At 42.1% G+C, this 18,999-nt stretch overlaps 1 protein-coding gene across 4 annotated transcripts in view; it reads right to left on the bottom strand.

The window, feature by feature from the left end:
- NOL4 (nucleolar protein 4) overlaps positions 1 to 18,999 on the bottom strand; it is a 212,047-nt gene that overhangs the window by 89,402 nt on the left and 103,646 nt on the right. For all 4 annotated transcript variants that reach the window (XM_075705362.1, XM_075705361.1, XM_075705360.1 and 1 more), the window contains exon 6: positions 1,106 to 1,389. In XM_075705362.1, the coding sequence (XP_075561477.1) occupies positions 1,106 to 1,389 (284 nt within the window). The remainder of the gene's footprint in view (positions 1 to 1,105; positions 1,390 to 18,999) is intronic.

Below are 18,999 nucleotides of genomic sequence, written 5' to 3' on the forward strand. Positions count from 1 at the left end.
AATGAAGTCAGGAGTTAAAACTTTAGCATAAATAAATGTTGTTCTCTAGACATCAGTCATGTACAATCCCTTTCTGGATATACCCAGAAAAAGTGATTTTCCACATCACTCCAACTTCAAAGCCCTGCAAAAAATGTGGCCATTCAAAGTATATCTATGTTATCAGATTATTCTGTAGTGAGCTACTGAAAGCTAGTGACTAGCATTAATAGTATCTGTATCCAGTACTAACATCCTATTATTGCTGCTGTAAAAGTGGTAATCCAGTTAGGAATTATCAGATAAAAAACTTGTCACCAATAAGATCAATGGATAAATTCTATGATACAGGCTATTTCTTCACCCTCCCTACAGGATGCCCTCATGACAAACACCTTCCTAGAAAGCTAGCTATCTAATCTATACAATCTGTCTTTATCTACAGTATAACCACCCTCACTTCTCCCTACTCACATAATGGAAACTACAGAGAAAAGCCCTCAGGGGATTACAGCTTCTTAAAGCAAACTTGTCAGTTTTAATTCAGGTTAGGTGCCTGCGTAACACAAACAATCAGGAAGGAACCACATCAGTTCCTTTCAGAGGCTGATAATTCACATGTAGTAATTTGCTTGGGCACACACACTTAACATTCATACGGATTCATTCTACAGATACATAATACATGTAATGAGATGGTCGTCTATAAATATACATAGATATATGTATCCCAGTATATATACATATATATATATGTATTACATTATATACATATTTTAATATATATATATTTCAAATGGGTAATGTAGACTGTTCTCAATAAATGGACTGATAAAATTCATGCCTGATGGAGAACTGCACTGGTATTTGTCAGTGTGTCAGCACAATATATATGCCTATATATGTGTATTCACCCATGTACACCCACATACACTTAATGTACGTATGCATCATATATGTGCACCAGAGCATACAAATCTATGTCTAGCATTTGAGTAATGATGTGACAAACATTAGACACATTGCATTAAGTGCTTAGCTGGGAATAACCTTTGGTTTGGCCTCGCAAATATTTTCCTTTTCTAAGCTACACACTTCATATCTGGAGCATGTGGAAGCATCTTACCTTGCTTCCATTTTCTCTTGCCTCCCGTTCCATCTTGAGATCAGAAATTAGGAGAGTCTTGTATTTGTTCTTTCCATTACTGCTGTGATCATCTAGTCTGTATTCTGAAGTCAGCTGAGCAGAGAGGGGACTGTCACTCAGGTTCAGAGGCTGCTCATCCTGCTCCAGATTTGTTTTGCCATTACTGTTGGTTTCTGCCATCTCCCTGCAGTGTGTTCCCCCTGAAGCATTGGAACTGTGTCCCACGGTCTCATTGCCATTAAAACTCTCTGCGGCTGAATCATCTATTAAAAAATATATATTTTCAGTCACATGCCACATCATCATCTCTGTCCAGTTCAAACATAATTTAAACCTTCACAATGTTTTTCAAAATAGAATGAAAATGATTTATATTACTAGCACCAGTACATTTCTGCAAAATGTACACACACACTCCTCCACGTTTTCAAGTCAAAACTTTATGTAAATTCATAAAATATTGCTAAGTTAAGGGAAATGATCTGGGCTGACACCTTAGTGTCACTGTGTACACAAAAGATAAGTATCACAAAGGATTTTTAGGGACAAAGTGACAAAGTCTGCCTTAATCCATCTGTCTGTCCATATGTCTATGAATATAGTTAGATTCTTATACCATGCTCATTACTACAGTATTGCATATTTCTGAAATCAACAGAGATGCACATGGCACTGAGAGAGAATCTAGTTCTCAGGTTTTAAGGGTGCAGAGCAGCATATGCCATATCCATAAACATCCTCTTGCACAGAGACGATGTAAATACATCTGATGTATTCACTGCTGGCAGCACAGATTATACTGGAAAAGCTGACTCCAGAAACAAAGATCCTCTCTTCATTTTGTTCAGGTGCTCATTCACTTTGCTCATGCATTGTGTGTCATAATACGTTTAAAAATACTGCTCAATAAAGGATTAATTTATCAACCTGAAAGTTACATCTGGAAACTCTGGATGTGTTGTTCTTACCCTGCAGATTTTACAGCTGAAATATATGGTTAACGTGTGTCTTCACATGCTTATGGGTTTGTGTATCCTGTGGTTGTCAGCACTGGAATTTGCCACCTGTGCTACTACTCCACCCTTCTTTACTTCTAAACAATCTTTTGGCCAACAGGCTATCTAGTAAAACAATTCATCCTTCAATGGATTAAATGGCAGCAGAATTTGGCCCTCAATTTGCTTGCTTCTTGTTCTCTAAAGCACCTCTTTTTTGGCGACTTACATGGTTTTGCTAATGGTGCAAACACCTGCTCAGGGCTCTACAAGCCTATACTTATTGCAGACAGTGAAGCTGGAAACAAAACTGGGGTGTTAGCAGCCAGCAATGTGTACAGATTGAAACTGGAGATACAGGATGAGATGGACCTTAATATATTAGTACCTTAATATACCATCTGCTTTCAGGCCATTCTAAACAACCTCCATGGAAAAGAAACAAACACATTTATATACATGTGGAATGTAAAAAAACATCAGGACACATTCTTTAAAGGATGTGCTCAGAAATACTCATGCTTGAAGCTAAATGATTAATCAAATTGTTGACTCTCCATCATTAATACAGTAAAAACCCCAACTATTCACCGCCCTCAGATCAGAAATTAAAAAGAAAATATTGTATAAATGGGTAATGATCTAATTCAATTAAGTACTTAGAGAGCCATAGATGAGCCATCATACATCAGTGGCTTGCTTGCTGTATTCATCCAACACATTTATGTCATAAAGTATACAGGACCGGGCACACATTCTGAACATATTTTTTTAAATTGTTTTGTTTTGTAAACCTGTAAAACAAACTAGTTTCATGAAAATACATAATAAAAATCATAATTTAAATGCTTCTATTTAAGGAACATTTTTTGTTTTACAAAATGCTTTATAATTAATAGCTGCAATAAAAAATAAAGCTGTGTTTTGCTATGTACCACTTTTACATTACCTCTTACAAATACAAATGTGTATACAATAAAAGACATAACGTTCCTAGAATAAGACTTCTAAATGTGTACACCAACTCAGCTTGCAACAGAGCAATGGAAATGTTCTGATTTAAAAACCTAGGGCTACTTGAGGATTTCAGCTACATAAATTAATTAGGTGAGCAGGATTTAGCCTTAATAAACTTTCTATCATACCCTGAGACTTATGTCTTACAGGGCATAACACATTAAAAAGATTAAAATTCTAAACGCAGTTTCAGAAATAAATATTGCCTCAGTCTTTAACAGTCAGACCAGTTGTTCTCCAGCTACCCAGCCCCCTGAGCTGAAAGACACGGACAGGGAGCAGAACGAAGCCCCCATAATCCAAGGGAAAATGGTTAGTGACCTGCTACACCACTTGGAGACTCATAAGTCTATGGGGCCAGATGGGATCCACCCAAGGGTACTGGAGGAGCTGGTGGAAGTGCTCACCAAACCACTTTCCATCCTTTATCAGCAGCCCTGGAGGTCCCAGTTGACTGGAGGTTAGCAAATGTGACGCCCATCTACAAGAAGGGCTGGAAGGAGGATCTGGGGAACTACAGGCCTGTCAGCCTGACCTTGGTGCTGGGGAAGGTCATGGAGCAGATCATCCTGAGTACCATCATGCACGCACAGGACAACCAGGTGATCAGGCCCAGTCAGCATGGGTTTATGAAAAGCAGGTCCTGCTTGACTAACCTGATCTCCTTCTGTGACAAGGTGACCTGCTTAGTGCATGAGGGAAAGGCTGTGGATGTTGTCTACCTAGACTTTAGTAAAGCCTTTGACACTGTTTGCCACAGCATTCTCCTGAAGAAACTACTGCTCATGGCTTGGATGGGTGTACTCTTTGCTGGGTAAAAAACTGGCTGGATGACCAGGCCCAAAGAGTGGTGGTTAATAGTGTGGCCAACAGGACTAGGGAAGTGATTGTCCCCCTGTACTAGGCGCTGGTGAGGCCGCACCTGGAATACTGTGTCCAGTTTTGGGCCCCTCAATACAAGAAAGACATTGAGGTGCTGGAGCGTGTTCAGAGGCGGGCAACGAAGCTGGTGAAGGGTCTGGAGCACAGGCCTTATGAGGAGCAGCTGAGGGAACTGGGGTTGTTTAGCCTGGAGAAAAGGAGGCTGAGGGGAGACCTTATCGCTCTCTATAACTACCTGAAAGGAGGTTGTAGCAATGTGGGTGTCGGTCTGTTCTCCCAAGTAATTAGCGATAGGACAAGAGGAAATGGGCTCAAGATGCGCCAGGGGAGGTTTAGATTGGATATTAGGAAAAATTTATTCAGAGAAAGGGTTGTCAAGTATTAGAACAGACTGCCCAGGGAAGTGGTTGAGTACCCATCCCTGGAGGTATTTAAAAGACGTGTAGATGTGGTGCTTAGGGATATGGTTTAGTGGTGGACTTGGCAGTGCTAGGTTAACAGTTTGACTTGATGATCTCAAAGGTCTTTTCCAACCTAAACAATTCTATGATTCTATGATTATTCTGAACAAGAAAATGGCATTCTAATAGAGAGTCTTTAATTTCTTAAAGACAATAGCCATATTTACAACTCATTTTAAAAGCTCTGAAATATCAGAAAGAAATCCAGATTTCTTTATTTAAGAGAGAAACACTTTGGTTACCACTGATTCGTATTTAGGACTGTTAACAGATAATTGGCTTCTTGACTATCAGTTTAACAAGTGACAGTTAGTTTCAAATTAATTAAATCAATTACTGAATTGGTCACCGAGTGAGCAATGCTCCTCCCTTTAAAGGGCTCAGAAAATTCCCTGCTGTTGGGAGCAAAGAGAGAAACAAGTGAGCAACCAGAGGATGCAAAGAGCCACCTAAAAGCTGGGGACACTGCCTACTCTGCCTCACACAAGTGTGATCCCTAGCGAACTTCTGTGTGCCAGCACCTGAGTGTCCTGGATTGCACAATGCAGAGGAGCCACTACCAGGGCACAGATGGCTAAATGGAAATGATGGAGTAGGAAGAGAGCTGTGCCCAGAGTCAGATCCAGGAACAACCAAGTCCAAAGCAAGGCTTTGGCTTGTAATCATAAGGAATAATGCTTTTATTTCTTTTTTTTTCCCCTGTACGATGAATGGTTGACAACTAAAACTTACACGTGTGTTAGAATGTTACAATGCAAAAGCAAAAAAAAAAAGAACAGATCTTTTATACTTGTTCTAAAACACAACCATTGAAAAAATTGCTAGGCTGAGTAAATGTAATCAAGCATTGTAACACTTTGAAACAATAATACAATATTTACACGATTTTGGCTTTGCTTAGCAAATGCTTAGTTACTTGATGGTAAATCTCAGTTTGCACTATAAAGCCAAACACCTGCTTGTACAGTCATTTAACCTTGCCTGTTAGAAACGGGAACTATTGTCTGTCAGCATAATGTTCAGGAGAATGGCTACAATGGCTATAAATCACACTTTTGCCAAGTAAACATAAACATGTATTGCCATAAAAGAGATGAAGAAAAAAATAGCATTTTTGCACTGGTAGTTCCTTACAGATGTTACCAAGGTAACTAAATTCCAAGGTTTAGTACATTTCTCATCCCTGGGCAGCTGGTCTATTTTTGCCAAGAATAAGACTACGCTAAAGCAAGAGTTTCTGAGGTATCAGAAACACAGACCACACCATATAGGAATAACTGCTTCTGGGGGAAAAGGCAGGAGGCTCTGGCCCAGGAGAGGAAAGGCACATTCACCCTCAGATATGGGTAGCCATGGCCTCAACACTTCCCGGCCCCACTCGCGGCTGCTGGGCCGAGCCGCCCTGCTCCTGGGCCCGCAGGGCCTGCAAGCACGCACGGCCGCCGCAGAGCTGCCAAGGGGCAAGGCTGGTTTCATGGAGGCCTGTCCCTTGGACCACCCTCTCCAGAGGCAACCGCCTCTCCAGGGGACAGGAGGCGAGATCTTGCCTCCTCATGACGCCCGGCATGGCGTTGGGGCTGCACCGAAGCCGGGGCCTGGGTAGGGACTGGCAGTTTGCTTGCACCGTTTTCTCACCTCTATTTATCACAACACCTCAGCAGCCATAAACTGCTAACGCTGAAAGCCTGTTCTCTTACCAAATATTTTTTTCCTCCATCCCACAGAGGCAGAGGTGTGGCAGCTTGGGGATAGCTGTGCGCAGGCCCGGGGGGAGCTGAGCCTGTGCCCAGCTGTGGCCGCCGGCGAGTGTTTCTCCGGGGCAGCTTGCCAACAGCTCCTCTTCCAGGACAAGGGCAGCGCTAACGGCAGGCACCGAGGGGGAGAGGCCAGGGGTCCATCCCCGGGGCAGTGGAGAAGGCTGCGGGAGCGCAGCTGGGGAACACGGTGGCACTCCTGGGGCTCACTGACTTATGGTGGCAGTTAGGGGCTGCCGGGGCCCGGCCCAGCCCCTGCCCCTTGCCAGGGACCCCACGGAGGCCATGCCCACCCCAGCCCGGTGCACACGGGCGGCAGCCATTAACCCGCTGCAGGGCTGCCCTCCCGCAGGAGGCTGAGCAAATTGAAGCGGCCCTCCGTGGTCACTCCAGGCTCCCTTCCCACAGCTGGCTGATGAGGGGGAAAATAAAACTCCACCGCGGTCAGACTACATCTGGGTACTTGGTACCCACCGCACCACTGATGCAAGGCCAGCGTGTTCTCAAAACGTGCCTCTTGTCTGAACCGCTGCCGCAGGGCAGGTTTTATGGGAAGACCTCCAGGGAAGAGTGCCACAGGTGCTGGGAGCTGAGAGGAGAGGGAGCAGAGGGCTTCCCTGCCCTGCGTTGGGCGTCAGGGCAGTCACAAAAGAGGCTGTGGGATGAGCTCTTCATCACCTCCCAGGGCTGCTGCTACCCACAGGCATCAGCCATGACAGCACATGATGGCCTCATCAAACTCTGCTGCTTGCTCAGGGCATGCCACACACACAGGAACTGCAGAGTTTTCAAACCCTTACCCCAGCATGCTGGAAGACTGGAAGCACATCTACACCTGTTTTTGTTACTTCAGCCTGAAAGGGGAAAGTCTGACTGAAAAACATGTATGTGTTTCACTTCTCAAGAACAGCCAGCTAGTGCCTCACCTACACAAAAATCCTCCTCCAGGGATTAAAGAGCCTCAGACTCCTCAGAGGAAGACTCTAAGAGCAGAGGGAAGGTGCTTTTGAATCGGGCAGCAGCCTTCTTGCTGAAGCAAGGAGCACTGTCCAGGCTTAGCCATGGACTTTGCACTCAGGGACTGGTATTTCTTAAACCTCCTGATGCCACGACCTCCGTCTTCCACCTTGCACAGAGCTCCATGCTGATCCTCTGCTCTGACCAACATCCTTTGGGCACCTTCAGTCCAAGTACTCTCCATGTTAGGGTAATTCTCAAAACAAGAACTGCAGTAATTCTCGTACTTCAAGTTAGTTTCTCATTATTCATCACATTGCGTTAGAGCTTCCACCTCATCCTTCTAGATCACCTTGAGCCCAGCTAAACACAAAGTGACACCAGCTTTGTTTTTGCACATTTGAGAAGTCCAGGCTCCTGACTGAGAACTTTCCAGGCTCACTGCAGTCACCACTGTGTTAGCTTCTCCCCCTGCTTTTGGAGGAAACTTGGAAATGGTGGAAGAAACTACAACGCCAAAGAAAGCCCAAGCAAACATATGGTCTGAATATGACTTTTGGTTCTAAGAACTGTTGCATCCTTCACCTCAATTACCTACGACAGACATTTGCATTATCATGGCCTAAACTTCTGCCAAAATCCAGTTTCTCTGTATTTAACACCTTGGATTCTGGAAGGCGATTTCCATGACAGTTGATAGTTTAAGGGCACTCTGATTTAGAGCAGGAAACCAGGTCTTAATGTATAGGATTATGTTCTCCTACCAAACAATGTCTAGATTTATGAATGGGCAAACAACATATATTGTTAGAATTAGAGATTCTTCTGCTACAGGTTAAAATACAGTTCTACCCAGAGAGAAATGTCTTCAGACCAGATATGTCAAACGCTCAACACTGTTCTCAGTAAGACTGCTTTCTTAAAGGAAAGCAAGTTGAAGTGTGCACCAAATCTGGCTGGAATAACAAGTCCCTCAAACACCAGTTTTCTGAGAGCACAAATTTAAGATCTGAACTCTGATATAAGCATCACTGAAGTACTGTGAATCTCAAACCAAGGTACATATGTACAACTCTCACTTGTCTCCTTGACAGAAAAATCTCCAGATGTTTTAAAGGGTCTCTTGCATTACTCTTAGCAATCAATTTCATGCTATAAATCACCCAGACTTTTCATATTCCTTGTAGGTGAGTCGGGAAGGAGTCAACAAGCCATTCTACATAAAGACAGATCTCTGAATAAATCCTCTCCCTCTCTCAAATTAATTCTCAGGTTAGAATTCAATTAATATTTAGAGTATGCTTAAATAGTTTATACAGCTGAGATTTCAGCTACCTGAAACTTATTGCATATTTTACCAGTCAGTAATCCTTAGCGTTGGCCTTCAGCTCTAACAGCAGTAGTGTGGCACAGTCCTACAACCATACAGCCGTATGGAAGCTCAGATCTGCTGAAAGGACAGACGTGGTGATGGGTCAGGGAGCTAAGGAACCCTCTCATTAACACTAAGAATGAAGCAAGAGCCCCACGATACCAAAGCAGCTCTAACATAGCTCCCTTTCTTGCCATGAAGCAAGGCAGATAGATAGCCTACTTAGGAAGCAGACAAAAAACAAGGGAAAGGCAATTAACCTTACAGCACCTTTGGCTCTTTTGAGACATTCTGACTACATGAGGGCATCCCACAAGCCAAAACCATTCCTGGTGATAATGAGTCCGATTAATCACAACAAACAAACAAGGCAATTGTTGGGCCCACTTTGTTCATCCTGCTCTAAGAAGTTGAGATGGGAGAGGGGCACATATGCAGCCCAAACAGACACTGATGCCTGCAGACTCCAAGGTAGTATGCACACAAGTCAAATGAACACTTTGAATGGGTTGCCTGTCAGCAGAGCATCTTTGAGAGCCGCAGTTACTGTAAGATGGGTTCTTTCTATAAGGAAGAGGTTGGATGTGAATGAGTTGAGTGGTATGAGTGAGACTGAAGCTGCTGGCTGTGCAAGTGCAGGCTGTCATAAAACCCGCTCTTAAAGATTGTCTACCAAAGTCCTGTATGATGGAAGTTGCTTTAATCTCTTTGGGCTGGATTCCACCAGCCCAGGTCTTGCTCAACACCACCTTACACCCTTAGCAATCTGACTCATTTGAACAGGATCACTTGCAAGAGACAGTACTGCAGACCAAAGAGTGACAGACTCCAGACCAGTTTTGAGTTACTATGCTGTTCTCTTTAACCTTTGGCTTCAATATTGCACATGCTTTATTTTTCTTATCCTAAAGTACAACTTTAATGAAAATAATACGCTACATAAGCAAACATTTAAAACTAAATTAGTTACATTCCTTTTGTAATTCCACAAACCCAAGACATGCTAGCAAACCTTCCTAACAGGAGCTATTGAAAAAAATGCTCTACTGGTGGCAACTGACAGCAGGCAGTTTTGGGAGAGGAACACCATGAATCAGACATAAGGTGGTGTAGAGTGCTGACTCACACAAACTTCTGTAGTATGAAATAATTATAGAGACTTTTCTAAAAGAACTGATAAAAAGGCGAGGCCACATTTCACTCCCACCACTTTTCACACTGACCGTTTAATACCAATTTGTCACAGTTATGTATTCGGTTATGCTTCATTACATCACAAGTCATGTTTCAAGCACAGGTTCAATACATAACTTAAAAGCCAGTCAAAATCAACTATATCTATTCATCTTCTCCCTTCTCTTTCATATTATGATAAAGAACAGCAGTTGAATTAATGGAGGTACAAAGGTGATTTCAGACCCTCTATTATTCCCCGTTTCATAAAGCATAAGAATGACCATAGTTGGTCAGATCAAAAATCCATTTAGTCCAATATCCTATCTCCAGCAGTGGCTATTAGGAGATGTTTATGGAAGAGAATAAGACAAGCATGTACAATTCTTCCTCCTATGGCTTGCTGAGCCCTTAATAACTTTCAACTCAAGGTCTTTCTGAGCTGGATGTGGTTTCTAGCAACACACCGACGTTCAACAGATTTCCTTTCCGTGCAAATAACCAGTCTCTCCTTGAACCTGCGTAAACCTCAAGCACTCTGCTCCTCCAAAAAGTTACTGCCACTATTTCTGTTTGTACCAAAATGTCAGTACTGTGTCAAGGAAGGAAGGAACAGGAATTAAGAGGTGGGCAAGAGCCTTTCTAGAGGACAGGAGCAGTTTGATATGCACAGAGCTCAGTCCCTTCATTCACAGTGAGGCTGCATTTGCTCCATTACAATAATACGTATTAATTGTCCTCTTCAGCTAACCTCACTAATGTTAACAATTTTTCTTCTCCTTTTGATACATGCAGCTTTCCTGATGTGGCTGGCTTCTGTGAATTCAGCTATAGAACTTGCTGCATTGAGATCTGAACCTGGAATGTCCATCAGTTTCAGTGCGATGCCAATCAATGAATCCCTCACTGTTGTTTTCAGTGGTGGAAGAATAGGTCAGGAGCTACTTCATATGATCACTCATTGCATGTGTTTATGAAAAGAAAAAGAAACGAAGCAAACTACAAAACTAATCCTTAGCATTGTCAACAAGAGTACAGTAAATTTTATAGGTTTGATATACACATGCACATACACAGTGGAATCAGCATTCTCGAGGCTGTAAATCTTATTTCATTATTAAACAAAGCCCCCAGAAATTCACAATTTTTCCATGGATAAATGTCTCTTCTTGTTGGAGGCACAAAACAGGCAGATACTTTATTCAATTATAACATTAAATAACAGAACAGTGAACAACTGCCACTCCATGGCATCAGCAACTATCAGAAAAATAATACTGCCCTGTCAGTCACAGTGTTATAGAAGGGCTCAATTATAAAGCTTCATGAGTGACTGCTTTGCTTACTTTGCCTGCAGAGCTACTGTTCCTGCATATATACAACAAGGAGATGAAGGAGAATGGCTATTAGGAGGGTACTGCACATGTAAATGACCAGTTGAATAGCTCACTGGGTGCACAGCAGTCTTATTATCACTATGCATCTGGTTCGTACTTCTGCTTTGGCATTTCCACTTCAAAAGACATAGCCCTCACTGCCTCTGGGGAGAAAATCTCTGGTTTTCTCTTTACTCTGGAAAAAACTCTAGGGCGCTTTTTGTGGCAAAGGCTCTATCAAGCAGTTCTTAATACAAAAAACATGCAATTCTTCTAAGTTTTTATGCTGTGTATGGGATCATATTTGAATGTCTCAATGTCATCTGGCATTGAGAATCATGGCTTAGAGCTCCATCTCTGGACAAGCATTGCAGGAGCAAGTTCTCAGCCCAATAACCTATGAGTGATGCCAGAGGTGTTGCCTTACACTCATCACAAACAGGACTCCAGATTTCAGAGCAGTTTATTGATATGAAGCTAGGAACTATGGAAGGCTGGGAGACAGGCAGGCAAGCAGGGCTCGGGACAGACTAACTCTGACTTTTGAGAATCACTGAAATTCCAACCATGTACAGAACACATCAGCAACAAAGATGTTTGAGATGGCAACATGTTAAGAAAAGGAGAAATGTGAAGCCTTTTCCTTAAACTAAAAAGAGGTAACCTACGAGATCTTACCCTCTCCTCTTTCTTGCCCAGCCTGGAAGAGGCTTATGCTGCTCTAGCTAAAGGCTGCTGGGGGCAGCAGCTGCCGCCATTCCTGGCAGCAAGAAGAATCTGGTGCTGTGCCAGCAATAGACAAAAGAGTAATATGAGGTTCATGTTTGGTGCCTGAACGTCAACCCAAATGGGGCTGAAAGGAATTATGTTAAACTTACCTGACACTCAGACCTAGTGCATGTGTGTGATGTCATATATTACTTCAGAAGACAAAAGCAAAGAGGAAAGATCAAGTTGGAGTCAGCAGAGGAAATTCTCTGCAGACTAGACACCCCAAATACTGGCATTTTTAATAAAGCCCTTTGAAGTCTAAAATTTAGCCTACCAGCTTTGGTGTGTTGAGTGGGTTCACACAGTGATATCAATCTGTACTTCCTTCTGGAAGGGTGAAGCCCTGAGCACAACCAAGACAAATGATCGCTTAACACCTCTGCACCCCCTCAGCAAACTGCTGCCTGCTCTTCTATAAAGGCAACAAGGCTACAGAGGAGGACAACCTCAGGCTCATTATACCCTCTCCATCAGTAAAACTGGGAGAGAAAGAGAGGAGAAGCCTTAAGAGCAAACAGAAATGGCTGCTTTGAGCTTCATACATCCTTAGCAACATTTAACCTAAACTGCTACTTGGTCCCCCAAACTCCTACTTGGGCGCCCCAGCACAAATTGCTGGATTTGCCTGTCTGCTATATTCCTAGCAGAAAAATTGAGTTTTCTGGAGCAGAAGTTTCCATTTAAAATATGAAAAAAATCATATGTCTGTTAATGTTTTGCTTACCACTAGAAGATTACAACGAAGTAGAAATAAGAAAAAAAATATTACATACCAAACAAAAAAAAGAAGAGAATTGAGAAAAGATACCTATACGTGCCCAAATGGAGGAAAACCAAGAGTTCTGCTGAAGTTCAACAGATGCTGTTATTGTATTTTATTTTAGAACCATTCTGAAGAAGACTTGCAAGCATTCTTTGCTTTATATTTGTGATGTACACACAGTCTTGGTGGCTATAAAGTAGCTATTTAGATGCATAAAACAAAGAGTAACTCTAAGTTCAAAATGCCTTTATATTGGGTACCTCTGTAATAATGAAAATAGTTTAGTTGAGTTGACAGCATAACTCTCAGTAACAATATTTCCACAAATAGTTCAGACTCATTAGACCCTTCATCATCAGGTTTGTAGTTCTATAGTTCATGATTTCAAAACCACAACCTAATTTCTTTTTAATTTTTTAAAAACAAAAATATAGTTTAAAGACTTGTATCAAGTAAATTAAAGACATTTTATTGTTATTCACAACTGTATACTAAAAGCTAGAACATGAAAAATGCTTCATAACTAGAAGTGAAAACATTTCCTACCATTTTCATAATTTTTTTTCTAGTTTTCTTTTGATAATGTTGGTAAAATCAGCTGGTTTTTGCAAAAGATTTGATTTTCACTCTAGAACAATTCTGTCACATCCTTTCCAATCAGTTCTCTCCACTCATATTAACATATAGGCTTTCAGGAAAATTTCCTTACTCAGCAGAGAGTAAAATAAGTGCCTCTAATATTCACATACTGAAATTCAGTTTAAAAATAGGTAATAAACATGTAATTGGGAAGAACTGGAAGAAACATACATGGAATATTAAGTAGGAACTTACAGCCTTTCTACCTCATCGCAGTTCTAGCATTATCAACAGTGAACTACAGCTTCCTTGACACGTTAGGAAAGTGGATGTTAGTGAATCTGAGAAGTCAGGACACTAAATATCCAAGTTTAGGACCCCATTAGGGTTGCTGTTTCCTTATTTAATGACTGTGATGTAATTAATGTTTTTGCTGAGACAGAGTCTCATTGAGTCAAGTGTCGGATTCTGTTACAGATAGACTGTAAGTTTAGAAATTCCATGAAAAATTCCACAGCTTGGAAAGCTATTACAAACTCAAGTAAATAAGCATGTTTGAGGAATATAAATTATATGTCCCTTTTCAATTCAGTTCGCTTTTTATTCTGTCACTTTAAAATATTTAAAGACGTCCATGGCAGCATGTACATTACTGTTTCCTGATTTGAACATGCCTTGGTGTATTGGGTTTTGCGTGGCAAGGTTTTGGTAGCGGGGGGTGCTACAGGGGTGGCTTCTGTGAGAAGCTGCTAGAAGTTTCCCCTATGTCTGATAGAGCCAGTGCCAGCCGGCTCCAAGACAGACCCACTGCTGGCCAAGGCTGAGCCCATCAGTGACAGTGGTAGCGCCTCTGGGATAACATATTTAAGAAGGGAAAAAAAAAGAAAAAAACACCAGGATACAAACTGCAGCTGGAGAGGGGAGTGAGAATATGTGAGAGGAACAACCCTGCAGACACCAAGGTCAGTCAAGAAGAAGGGGGAGGAGGTGCTTCAGGCACCGGAGCAGAGATTCCCCTGCAGCCTGTGATGAAGACCATGGTGAGGCAGGCTGTGCCCCTGCAGCCCATGGAGGTTCACAGGGGAGCAGATATCCACCTGCAGCCTGTGGAAGACCCCATGCCGGAGCAGACAGATGTGCCCATGAGAAGCCTACGCTGGAGCAGGCTCCTGGCAGGACCTGCGGACCCATGGAGAGAGAGGAGCCCAGGCTGGAGCAGGTTTGCTGGCAGGACTTGTGACCCCATGGGGGACCCACGCTGGAGCAGTCTGCTCCTGAAGGACTGCACCCCATGGAAGGGACCCACGCTGGAGCAGGTCGTGAAGAACTGTAGCCCGTGGGAAGGGCCCATGTTGGAGAATTTTGTGGAGAACTGCCTCCTGTGGGTGCGACCCCACACTGGAGCAGGGGAAGAGTGTGAGGAGTCCTCCCCTGAAGAGGAAGGAGCAGCAAAGACAACGCGTGATGAACTGACTGCAACCCCCATTCCCCGCCCCCTGTGCTGCTTGTGGGGAGGAGGCAGAGAAAATTGGGAGTGAAGTTGAGCCTGGGTAGAAGGGAGGGGTCGGGGTAAGGTGTTTTAAGATTTGGTTTTATTTCTCATTACCCTACACATGTTCTCACTCCTCTCTCCTCAGTTTTGATTGGTAATAAATTAAACTGATTTTCCCCAAGTCAAATCTGTTTTGCCCGTGACAGTAATTGGTGAGTGATCTCCCTGTCCTTGTCTCGACCCATGAGCTTTTTCGTTCTATTTTCTCTCCCCTGTCCAGTTGAGAAGGGGGGTGATAGAGCGGCTTTGGTGGGCACTTGGCATCCAGCCAGGGTCAACCCACCACACTTGGGTAACTACAGTAAGTGGTCTCCTCACTGCTTGAGTGAAAACAATATTCTGGTCACACAGGACAACACTTGATAACAAACTGATGGCCTTTCTCCATCTGGCAAGCAATCATTTTTAAATGTTACATCCATTATGCTTTCCTAATTTTATTTTTCGGTGTATCAAGTGAAAGTGAAAAATATTCAGCATCTACAAAGGCTAAGCACCAGCCCAAACACCAGCAAAAGAATGCAAAAGGTGACAACAGCCATCAATGCTAAGGAAGCTTTACCTTAACACAAAAATATTGACACTGAGGTAAAGAACATAAGCATATCAGGAGTCTCCCTAGCATGTTGACTACAATTATAAGCATCAAACAAAAGGAAGAAAATTAAAACAGTGATGATGATTGATTTCCCTTTGGTCCGTCTGAAAAACCTCTCTCACATAGTGAACATCAAAACTGCCATGAGAGATAGAATCATAGAATCATAGAATCGTTTAGGTTGGAAAAGACCTTTAAGATCATCCAGTCCAACCATTAACCTACACTACCAAGTCTACTCTAAGCCAATCAAGGGTAGACTAGACTAAATCAAGGGTAGACTAGACTAAAAATGCACAGGCGTTGTCATATGCAAGGCATTAGAATCAGTCTGGAAGTTCACAACAGTTAGCATTTTTTCCTAGTAAAAAAAAATCACACAGCCCAAGAAAGCAGAATCCTGAATCATGCAATATAACTTCAGTTGAAAAATGGCAGATTTGAAAACTCTATCCACAAACATCCATGATTTGAGGTTTTTGCCAACAATTGGGTGGTATCAGGCAGAAAACAGCAGACTTCCCATGAGGTATTAATACTACAGCAAGGTCTCTTCTGCCTTCATTAAACTCACCACTTTTAAATCCCAACTGCCTCACAACACTACAGATAGACATGTTGACTTCCAATCTGACTTGCAGAATTAAAACATGCTCTTTCCTTTTCAGAAATTATTTTCAGCAAAAATAAAACATGCTCTTTCATTATCAGTAATTATTTTTGGCACAGACATCGAAGTCAATAAATTTTTTACAATTCCCAAAATATAGCTGAGCATTTGGTCACACATTGTCTAAAAATGGACTTGAATAAGAGGTATCTGAAGACAAAAAAGAATGATTTTGCTAGATGGTCTGCCAGCACAATATCTCTGGCAAACCAAGTAACTATGATTCAATGCCCAGAAACTTCACAAAGCCCAAAGTGTGTGATAGATAGTTCTGGCGTATCCACTGCTATTCCTCACCAGAGCTGTGGACTTTAAATTTTCACTGTCAAGCCACCTGACTAAGCAATGCATCTCATTTTGAACTTTTCCTCCCACTGCAATGCAGTGGACTGCACTTGGGAGGGAAACAGAGCAAGTATGAGAGGGTGCACAGAACAGAAGTGTAAATGAAAGATGGGAAAACTTGAAAACTATTTGCGCTTGAGAACTTTTGCATGAAGACTATCATTTTACAGTTCCTTTCTGAGAAGCTAATGCCAACAGAAACACTACAAGTGCTTGGATATAATATTATTTTAGTAACTTTTAGAAATGTTCTTCTCATTAAAGTCAGTCAGTTTGCCCTTGCTGAAACATCACTGAGAGCTAGTCTCAAAACCACATTACTCGACAAGGCCAGAAAATAGAGCAAACAGAATACCATCCTTCAATGAGAATCCATGAACTGTTTTGCAGTTCTTTGCAGACTGGAGAGATTTCTTAAGAAATAAAATAACTGGTCAATGTTTCTAATTCACTTAAAGGCTTCTGGTAGCCTAGCAGGATTCAGCAATGGGACAGTCCACACACAGACTATTTGCAGCATGTGCTTTTCCTGTGCTTTACAGTATCGATGGGGTACCATTACCGATGAAATTTAATAATGTTTTAATCAGAGTGAATCAGTCCTATTCTCACTAAAATTCCAACAATTATTTACATACAGATTGTTCTTAAGGGTCAGAGCACTAGAAAGGGAAAGAATAAAACCATACCAAAGAGTCCAACTGTAATACCTACTTGGCCTTCTTATAATATGGGATGGGCTAAGAATGAAGGGCAACGTAAAATTGTGAGAAATGACCATTTGCTGAGCTGGCCCAACGGATCCATGTGTGGAAACCGGCAGGCTGCTCCTGGTAAACTGTGCTGGTTTTGGCTGGGATAGAGTTAAATTTCTTCACAGTAGCTAGTATGGGGCTATGTTTTGGATTTCTGCTGGAAACAGTGCTGGTAACACAGGGATGCTTTAGTTACTGCTGAGCAGTGCTTGCGCAGAGTCAAGGCCTTTTCTGCTCCTCACCCCACCCCACCAGCGAGCAGGCTGGGGGTGCACGAGAAGCTGGGAGGGGACACAGCTGGGACAGCTGACCCCAACTGACCAAAGGGATATTCCATACCATATGACATCATGCTCATCATATAAAGCTGGTGGAAGAAGAAGGAAGAGGGGGCATTAGGAGTGATGGTGTTTTGTCTTCCCAAGTAACAGTCATGCATGATCGAGCCCTGCTTTCCTGCAGGCAGCCTGCCGATGGGAAGTAGTGAATGAATTCCTTGTTTTGCTTTGTTTGCGCATGTGGCTTTTGCTTTATATATTAAACAGTCTTTATCTCAACCCACGAGCTTTCTCACTTTTACCCTTCCGATTCTCTCCCCCATCCCACCTGGGGGGAGTGAGTGAGTGGGGTGCTTAATGGCCAGCTGGGGTTGAACCACGACAGATGATGTTCTCTGTTGCAAAGCAAGCTAGGGGAGGAAGGGGGAGCCTAGGGCAAGAGCACTCACAGAAATGCTTGGTCGTATTGTAAATAACAAAGTAAAGGACAATGATATTGCAAAATCCGCTATATAATTTGTTTTCTCTTTAAAATCTGTAAGCAAGATTATTTGGCCCGTGATACATTTTGTATTTTGAAGGGATCATCGTTGTATAGCTACTTTAATCTAATTGAAATGAAACAGAAACAGCTGTATGACAAACAGCTGTATGGCAAACCTTTTTTCAAGGTTCTGGAGAAGTGAGAAAATATAGAGTGTTTGCAAAAAGTAATGCAGACAATAAGCAACATTTGCTGATAGTCTTTCTCCTGCTTAAATAAACTGTAAATGCCCATCAAAACAACAGAATCCTGGGAAGTCCTTTCAGATCTCAGGTCATTGCTTTGTATTTCTTATCATCACCTTCATAAACTGATCACCTTCCTTCCTAAATAACAATTATGTACCAATTTTGAAGAAGTGTGTTTTCCAGAAGCTCAGTTTAAAATTTTTAGAAGCAGAACATGGATCTGAAGCTGGATTTGAGAATAGAATAAGCTTATTACTTCTGGGTGGAAAGTTGCTACCATTGGATCAAGTGGAAAAGTTATGCATGCTGCAAAGTGAAACACATGGTATCAATCATGAATAGAATGTTATTTACAATAACTATTACAATCTTGGTGGGCTGTTATCTTCTATATCCAATGCAAAAGCAAACAATAATAACGATACTCAATAGCATGAAATGCCTACTGTGCCCTCTCACAGAAGAGCGGCAGATTTTTCCTTTTCTGCAATCACAAATAACTGCCATCAGAAGAAATAATACAACCAATGCAACAACAAAAAACATAGCCTAGGAGAAAGCTGGCAGTCTTAAATGCACTCCGAGCAAATCTATTAATTGCACTTAACTCAAATTTGGGTGAGAAAGCTTGTTGCTGATGGCACCTAGAGGTGCTCCAGGTATGACAGCTTCTGAGACTGTTCCTTATTCTGAATATAGGAATCAACAGAAAACTTCAGAGCTAGATATTGAATTGGTCCAAAAATTACAAAACAATCTGGGGAAAGCATAATTTTATTACCCTTTAGTAAGTGAGTCTGACAGGCTCCAACATACACAAAAATATTGACACAAAATGACCAA

Source organism: Pelecanus crispus, chromosome 2, assembly GCF_030463565.1.
Source record: "Pelecanus crispus isolate bPelCri1 chromosome 2, bPelCri1.pri, whole genome shotgun sequence".
NCBI classification, from domain to species: domain Eukaryota; kingdom Metazoa; phylum Chordata; class Aves; order Pelecaniformes; family Pelecanidae; genus Pelecanus; species Pelecanus crispus.